This window comes from Silurus aristotelis, assembly GCF_946808225.1.
Source record: "Silurus aristotelis genome assembly, chromosome: 16".
Lineage (NCBI taxonomy): Eukaryota > Metazoa > Chordata > Actinopteri > Siluriformes > Siluridae > Silurus > Silurus aristotelis.
Genome location: NC_139589.1, coordinates 10855503 through 10864554, shown reverse-complemented (window position 1 = coordinate 10864554; position 9052 = coordinate 10855503). Strand labels below are relative to the sequence as shown.

Sequence of the window (9052 nt, the reverse complement as noted above, 5' to 3'; positions counted from 1 at the left end):
AGTAGTTTATGACATTGGACTTAAGGTAGTCCATGAGGTCTTCTTCCTTCACAAAGCAGCCAACACCAATGGATCACCTTTTGAAGTGTTCCATCAGAGAGACCAGGTAACAAAGAGCAGATGTTGTGTTTTAGCTCCTCAGAATTGGACCTTAAATGGATGAAAAAATAGTGGTGTAACACAATCACAGATAAACCACATGTCTTGTTCTCCTAAATAGGATAATAATCTGGGAGCTTCTCTTGAAGAACACAGACAAATCTTGGGTCATCATCTGTCATGCTGTACACACCAAAATCTCCCATCTGCACAGCATGCCTTTTTTGTTTACACACAATATAAACCACTGAATTCTGGTGAACAAGAAAAAAAACCAATTGATTTCTTTATCACTTCATTATAATCATCAGGATAATATTCAGGTTTCCAGCACTTAAATAAGCCTGGAGCAGCTGGTGCCTTTCTGCAAGTGTTGCACATATGCGTTTAAAGTTGTGCAGCTTTCTAGCACATTGATTAAAATAGGTCCATAAATACCGAATAGTCCATAAACGAATGAGTGGTCCAAATTGTGTTATTAACTCAACTTGTGATTTTGGAAGTTCTCGTGTGAGGTTTGCTTTATTGAAGTCTCCGAGAATGATTCCAGCAGATTCCGGGTGTTATTGCTCAGTGTCTGGCGTCTGCGATCCGATCCTCCAGCTGTTGCACCGCTGCGTTCACGCTCGCGTGCTGAGGAATAGAAACACTGACCAGAATGAAAGAGGAAAACTCCTGCGGCGTGAATAAAGGCTTAAGAGCGCTTCTAGATCAGGACAGCACAACTTCTATATAGCTTCTTTACACCACCTTTCATTGATGTAGAAACATGTCCCACCGCTCTGGCCATTTCCCCGCCAATTCTGTGTCGCGGTCCCTCTGAACAGCTGGAAGCCAGGCAGATGTAACGCGCTGTCCAGAATGACTTCATTCAACCAGGTCTCAGTGAAACACAGAGCAGTTGAGTGAAAAAAGTCCTTATTTGTCCGGGAGAGCAGGAGAAGGTTTGTCCATTTTGTTAGAGGGGGTTCTGTTCTAAAGCCCCCTGTCGGATCCTGAACAACGAAGAGCGCCGCTGCAACTACAATGCCAAAATATAAAAGATTGTATGTATATGTACATATAATGTGGGTATAGTTACCTTTTCTGTTTGCTTACATATTCTCCTAGTGAATATAGAATCAAGCTTTACTTGTCTGGTGTCTGGTGCAGTCTGAGATTTGCCAAACTAAATTCATTATATTTTATACAATGACAATAAAGAAAAAATCTAATTTAATAGCATTGAATATGTTATTGTTATGTTACTGAGAGATTTGTGTAAAAATAGATGATTTATTCATTAACCATTTTCCTTACAAAAAATAAAAAATATCACATTTATGTTTTTAAGTGTAAACTGACTTTCTTATAAACCTGAGCTAAGCTACATTATTATAACATTAACTGATATACTTTCATGAATGTAATTTCAGCTAACTATAATATAAAAGCACTGAAACAGGGTATTAGGTTTTATTTGATTTGATTTTTCTTTTTTTTTTTTTTCTTTTTTTTTTTTTCTTGTTTCCCTAAGGTAACCTGCTAGGTCAGGATAAATCAAACAAAACAACAATAAAAAGAGTATATTATTATTATTATTATTATTACTAAACTACATTACATAAAATTATACATATAATGTTATAAAAAAAATCTATAAAAAAAAAAAAAAAAACATTGGCATGGTGTAATGTGGCTTGACATCGAACCACACTGAAGTGATTGATTTCCTCCAAATAGCATTTTCTGAACATTACATTTATTACAAAAATAAATAAACAAACAAGTAATTATTTAAAACATGCTTAGAATTTATCCAGTTATAGTTACAATACTTCCCGTGGGCTCACCACCTGCAGGAGGGACCGTAAGGGACGGTGCTGTGAGGATTGGGCAGCAGTCGAAGGCGGGGGTCTGCTTAGACTGCTGCCCCCGCGACCCGAATTACGGATAAGCGGGAGAGAATGAATGAATGAATGAATGAATGAATGAATATTTACAATACTGTTGTACAAGGAACATCTGCAAAACATGTTGTTTTTTTTTTTTTTAGGCATTGGCTGTTATAACAAATATAAGGTATCAATCCCTTACAGACACGACTGTCTCTTTCTTAAGTTAGAAAAAATTATATAATTGGGAAAAGAAGCTGAGCATGCCATCTAACAGAGAAAATGTTAAACCTCTGTCCTGAAGACTTTCCTTAGTGACAAAAGTTAGAGCTTTATCTTTGAATTGTACAAAGCACTCTCCTTCCGTGAATAAATGTCTTCTTGATAACTTTACCATATCACTTTATGGGATTTGGGTTAATTTAACATTTTACATCAGTTTATTATTAGTCTTTAATTATTTACTTCACCATACATGTTCCAGCGCTGTTACTACAGTTCTAATATCAGATACATACAGTACCAGTCAAACATTTGGACACATCTTCTCCTAAAGTGTTTTTTCTTTATTTGTATTATTTACAACATCGTAAATGAATACTATAGAACTACTGTACAACTACTTGCACAACTACTGTACAAAATCATATTATGGCAAGAAACACTCAGTGAAGAGAAAAAACTTTACGAAATGAAGGTCAGTCAATCCGACAAATCTCAAGAACTTTAAATGTATCCCCAAGTGCAATCACCAAAACCATTAAAAGGCTAAAATAAAACAGGACCTCGTGTTTAGCGTCCCAGCAAAGGAGGACCAAGAGCTATTTCTGCTGCAGAGGATACGTTTAGTAGAATTACCAGTCTCAGAAATTGCCAATGTACAAACGTTTAAGTGGTAGACATATTTCAGCATCCACTGTTCAGATTAGACTGTGTGATTCATGCCATCATGGTTAAATTATTCCAAAGAAACCTTTAATTTGGAAGAACAACAAGCAGAAGAGACTTGCTTGGGGCAAAAAACACAAGGAATGGACATAAGATTACTGTAAAACTGTCCTTTAGTTTGATGAGTCCAAATCTGAGATTGATGATGTGCTGCATAAGATGACCTGGCCGCCACAATCAACCAATCTAAAATCAAATTAGATGGTTTGGGATGAGTTGGACAGAAGGAAAAGCAGCCAGCAAGCATTTAACTCAAGATTGTTGGAAAAACCATTACAGGTGAGACTGTAAAATATTATATTATGAGACTGACTGAGAAAATGCCAAGAATGTGCAAAACTGTCATCAAAGCAAAATGTAGATAATTTGAAGGATCGAAAATATAAAACATATTCTTGGTTATTTAACATGTTATTGTTTACTACATAATTTTATACATGTTCTTTCATAGTTTGGATGTCTTCAGAATTAATGTACATAGCGGAAAATAATAGAAATAAAGAAAAAACTTTTAAGGAGATAGCACTGCATCTGCACCTTTTTTCATATAAATAGAAATACAATTATTGCAATAAAAAATAGGATTACTGTTTTTTTTCTCTCAAGATAAAGAACTACACAAATATATATGAGGAAAATCATTCGGAACAGAGATCATTACTAATCATACGCAAAGCTACTAGAAAGAAATATACATATAAGAACAAATAAATGATCATTGACATTCTTGACGCTGTGTTTGAAATCAATACAATGTGAATTTAAACAGTTTCAAATGTAATATGTTAATCCTGGTTGTGAGCGATTGGGTGAACTTCCGGCCCTCCAGCCAATCAGCGCGCTACCAACGGGAGCGAGCGTCGTTTTATAAAACCGAAAGGCGGGGTTTGTTGTTCTCTCTAGTGTTCCGCTCGGGAAGCGCGTGCACGTTGAGCGGGAGCGCGCCGTACAGAGAACAGAGCACGGTACTGTGTCGAGTCGCGCGCGGATCTGAAGTGGAGAAGCGCGACATTATAAGGCTTTATAAGCGCATATTCCGCCTCACACACACACACGCAGCGTAGTTTTCTCTTCGTCCTCCTCGGTTGGGAGATCTAACGAACACGTTCGGGATCACATTCGTGCGGAGGTTTTGTGTTTTTTTTTATTAGATAAAAGTTGCGCTGGTGAAGAGAAGCAGCATGTCGGCCTCGGCGGCGAAAGTGAGCAGGAAGGAGCAGAACTCGAATCATGACGGAGCGGACGAGACCTCGGGTAAAGGCAGACATGGCGGCCTCCTACGGCGTACCACCGCCATTTTATCATCACATTTTCTCCACAATAGTGTCTCTATTTCGCTCTGTGTAATCGCGGGAACGTTGTTGTAGTTCGTCGTTTTAATTTTTTCCCTCCACTTTAAAGCCGAAGTCACCGGTGCCGACTTAAGCCGCAGATGGTGAAGACTGCATCGGTGACCCGCGGCCATGTTTCGCCGCTCATTGTGCCACGCATGTTCGCCGCACACTGCTTCACCCTTTGTCCTTTCTCATAGTAAAAACGCAGGTTTTCTAGAGATGGTCGCTTTTAAAGAATTGTATCCACCGATCCGTTAACGTCGTCGTTCGCGTGGGTGAAATTGTACCGAACGCGTTAAATCGCTCTCCGTGTAGCATGGTAGCCGTTAGCATGCTAGTTAGCGCGGCGCCGCGTTTATTGTGTCTCCCCGCCATCACGGCTAACTCTCCGCGTGGTTCGCCCAGTACAGCGACACAAAAGAGCTGCAGGGTAAACCGGAATTAGGCGCCATTTCTTATAAAGAGTAACTACACACTGTCCACACCTTTTTTAAAAAAAAAAACAACCTAAAATAATACGGATTGTTTGATATGTTTTCGGAACCTGTTAGCCGTGTGACGTTAGCGGCTTCCAGGCCTTGTTCATTCAAACCACGCGGCCCAACATTTCAGGTAACCGGAAACCACGACTCGAGCGCCTAATCGAAGCTTATTCATGGTTTTATTATGGTGGATAGACGGCATTTCTTTTGTCCTGGGACGTATTATTTACGATATTAGCTTTAGCTGAAGTTCCGGGTTTATTGAGCATCATCGTGCGTGTTTACGTGCACCAGTGAAAGTCAGCTGTGTTTACGCGCCACATTCATCTGGTCCTTTTCCGCAACCTGTAATGCGATAAGTAGTCTTACTTATAATATATATACATAAAAGTATAACATCTTGGAAAAATATATTTGTAGTCTGAGTTTTTTTCCCTCCCAAACGCATGTGTTAATAATATTAATAATAATAATAATAAAAATAATAATAAATACACATCTGGATATGTCGGTGATGGCTAGTAAAATAGTTATAAATGTAATTACTTTTGCATAACTACATGAAAACAAAACAAAAACTAGGATAGGATGCAGTATCGTTTGTTTTTTCCATCTCGGTTTTGCACAAATCATTCTATGCGTCGTTATTATTTGGGGGGGGGGACCCCTTTTGTACATTCATTACATAACCGCTTAATCAGAGGCTTCATTTATATTTATATAAATTGACGTGACTTTCTTTTGTTTCCTTTCAAGAAAAAGAACAGCAGGAGGCCATTGAACACATTGATGAAGTACAGAACGAAATTGACAGGTACTGTACAATTCTGCTGTACTTGTGTGCCTTGTAATTTCTTTATCCTGTAAAGTGATGTGGCTAAGAGAGAGGTTTTTCTGCTTTTTGTCTTTTTCATCAGATTGAACGAACAAGCAAGCGAGGAAATCCTAAAAGTTGAGCAGAAGTACAATAAGCTACGCCAGCCGTTTTTCCAGAAGAGATCAGAACTCATAGCCAAAATTCCAAACTTCTGGGTCACAACATTTGTCAACCATCCACAAGGTAAGAACGCACTCGGGTGAATTAATAAGATATACCTGTATTCGTATATGTATCCGACAGTGGGGAAATATCTTTATTTACTGTAAAGTGTAGTGTAATATTCTGTATCTGATCATGGAATGTTCATTAGTGTGCAGGCTTATGCATAAACTGTAGCAAGCATTTCTGGTAGAAAAGTGAAATCTATTGTTTACGTACATTTTAGAGTTTTGTCTGGGTTTCATAAACTTTTGTGACTAGAAGAATTTACTTTAGATGATTTTAGTGTTTGTCGGGAGTGGTGCTGTGGATTGTATGTGATTTAATGGCTTGAAATAAAGGAATCTATATTAAACAAATCAGGTTACAAGTGATGCATGTAAAATAATACAGAACAATAAATTTGATGCTGGTCGGATCTACTTTTTCTAAATTAAATGCGAGTAATTAAAATATTGTAGGATATTTGGTGACTAGTCACCAGATTCTAGAAAATTCTAACATCTGCAGATGTATTTATTTTTTATTAAAGAGTGCTTTTTGTGTATTAGTCTCAGCTCTGCTTGGTGAGGAGGATGAAGAAGCCCTTCATTACCTGACCAGGGTCGAGGTCACAGAGTTTGAGGACATCAAATCAGGTTACAGAATAGATTTTGTAAGTTGCTTCCCTGCTTCTACCTTTATTCTTTATTACATGCAAACTTGCTATGGGATGCTAAGCACTAACGTCCTGCTTTATTTTATGTTTTGCTTTAGTACTTTGATGAAAATCCCTACTTTGAAAACAAAGTCTTATCAAAAGAGTTCCACTTGAATGAAAGTGGTGATCCGTCTTCAAAATCCACCGAGATTAAATGGAAGGCTGGAAAGGTCAGTGGTTAAACACATTCAGTGTTTGTTTTTTAATTCATTCATATATATATATATATATATACATCAAATATGAGAGAGAGCTATAGATATATATATTAAATATAGAGATAGCAGCAATGGCTGTCAACAAAAGTTTGTTTACCATGAGCTGCTATCAAGAAACAAAAAAAAAAAGTTTGCTCTTTTGTTTAGGGTAACGTTTAAAACGGATGTGTGCTTTTTAAGAAGTTACCGGACCTCTTCTGTTTCTAGTGAAGCTTAAATTCATCACTTTTTTATATATATTATATAAAAATAATTTGGTTATCAAAATGTTTTAGGATTTGACCAAGAGGGCAGGACAGACACAGAACAAGGCTGGCAAGAAGAGGCAACATGAGGAGCCCGAGAGCTTCTTCACCTGGTTTACTGATCACTCGGATGCTGGTGCTGATGAACTCGGTGAAGTGATCAAGGATGACATCTGGCCCAATCCCTTGCAGTATTATCTGGTACAGTTGCACTCGCTATGACACTTTTGTCCTCATGTAAATGATTTTAACAATCTAATCAATATAAGGATCCAAAATGCAGACAGTGCAAACAAAAACCCCCAAAAACAAACAATTGATGATTTCTACACTTTGGAAACTTGCTGGGTTTTAAAAATGCACAGTGGACGCAAAGTTTTTTACCACAGATTGCTCGGTTTAGTGAAAGGGCCAAAAGATGGCGCTGTTGCTTAAATTGTGTTTGGTGTTCATTGTGGAAGGGGTTACAATAAGGAATACACAAATCATAAGTATTTATTTATTTTTTGTTTTGTTTTAAAGCAGTTTTTTAAGGCGAGGCTTTTATTTATTTTTATTTTTTTTATATATTTAGTTAGTTTTGTGGGTGCCCTGCCAGTTTTCTTTTGGTCAGTCTATCTACTCACAGCATAAGGTTTCGTTTCCTTGTTTTTTTTTTTTTCACCGTTGTGGGGGGGGAACCCCAAGAGATTCCGATTTCTGGGATTATTAACGTTTTCAAAGACTAAGGGTTTAGGTGAGGTTTTAAGTCCACGGTAACAAACTATAGTTAATGATTTTTATTTTTTTATTTACTGCAGTGACTGTTTCTATGTAGGATTTATCATTGTTTTTTTGTTTTTTTTACTTAGGTCCCAGACATGGATGATGAGGAAGGTGAGGGTGAAGATGAAGATGATGAAGAGGAGGAAGAAGGTTTGGAAGATATTGATGAGGAGGGGGATGAAGATGAGGGAGAGGAAGATGAGGAGGATGAAGGAGAGGATGGAGAGGTAAGGTGTATTAAATGCTTAAAATGAACTAAGTGTTTTAAGTGGTGTATACAATATAACATTTGTAGTAACTTGAGATTATACTCTGATCTGTTTCTTCTCTGTGCAGGATGATGGTGAGGATGACTAAAGCTCACATGGACACATTCTGATATTCCAGCCCCCTTCTGTACCTGTTCTTACAATTTGAAGTCATCTCCCCCCCCCCCAGCCAGAGGGAGCAAAAATGCTTTTTTGGTTTTGTTAAAAATTTTTTTTTTTTTTTTGTGCTCCGTCTTCTGTTCTGAAGCCTCTCCTGTCCTTCCCATGTCTAATCAGAGTTGATTCCCTGGACATTACCTACCTGCGTTTGAAAAACTAGTGGCATTTCTTTGCTGAAGCCTCTTGCATCATCCATCTCCAAAGACACATACCAGATATTAACGAACCTGCACGTCATCTTCTGTAGACTAAACCGAAGTAAATAGCAATTTATATACAAGTACATAAATGCATTTTTTTTTCTGTGAATGGTTGTGATATAAAATAATAAGCCATTGGTGCAGTGATGAGCTAATCATAGCGTACATAACTAGCCACTCATTTTTCTTTCCCTCTTGTTCCTTTCTGTATATTGTACTATGGTTTAATGCGGGGTTTCTGCTCCAGAGAGTCGACAGTTTTTCCTAATGTGACTATTGTATTAAAGGAAAGCACCAGCTTGTTCTCATCCCCCTCTTGTAAACATTTTGGGGCGCATATGAGATGATCAGGGTAATAACCATTGTTATCGAAGGCAGATTAAACTGGGGGTCGGGTGGGGTGTGCGGGTCAGCGACAACATTCTTGGGTTTTGTGTTGATTTGAATTTTCATTGTAATGTTTTACAGACACCCATGAGGTTTGAAATTTACATTTTTAATAAAAGTAAAACACAAAAAGAATTCCTTCTTGTAATTTTGAGCTTAGACATACTTCAAGGACTATTTAAGCAAGCGATAATAAAACTTGTAGAATCTCATTAAATTCACATTTGGGTGTTTTTATCTTACTTTCCTCTCTATAGACTTTTTCATCAACATGTATTTCAGAACCAGCAGGAAGCTAATGCAGAAGAAAATTTCTGCCTTCAGGAATTCACC

General features: G+C 37.6%; 1 protein-coding gene across 1 annotated transcript; it reads left to right on the top strand.

Moving 5' to 3' along the window:
- Positions 1 to 3818: 3818 nt before the first annotated feature.
- Positions 3819 to 8940, top strand: setb (SET nuclear proto-oncogene b). The gene is made up of 8 exons (XM_083565274.1): positions 3819 to 4175; positions 5494 to 5551; positions 5655 to 5797; positions 6328 to 6431; positions 6533 to 6646; positions 6970 to 7140; positions 7791 to 7931; positions 8041 to 8940. The coding sequence occupies exons 1-8, from the start codon at positions 4103 to 4105 to the stop codon at positions 8059 to 8061; spliced, it is 825 nt and encodes a 274-aa protein (XP_083421400.1). The 5' UTR covers positions 3819 to 4102; the 3' UTR covers positions 8062 to 8940.
- Positions 8941 to 9052: the final 112 nt, after the last annotated feature.

Excerpts from the sequence above, each read along its gene's own strand:
- setb (XM_083565274.1), top strand. The coding sequence starts at position 4,103 with ATGTCGGCCTCGGCGGCGAAAGTGAGCAGGAAGGAGCAGAACTCGAAT. Across the intron at positions 5,552-5,654 it reads GTACAGAACGAAATTGACAG|ATTGAACGAACAAGCAAGCG; the intron begins GTACTGTACAAT and ends CTTTTTCATCAG. Across the intron at positions 7,141-7,790 it reads ATCCCTTGCAGTATTATCTG|GTCCCAGACATGGATGATGA; the intron begins GTACAGTTGCAC and ends TTTTTTACTTAG.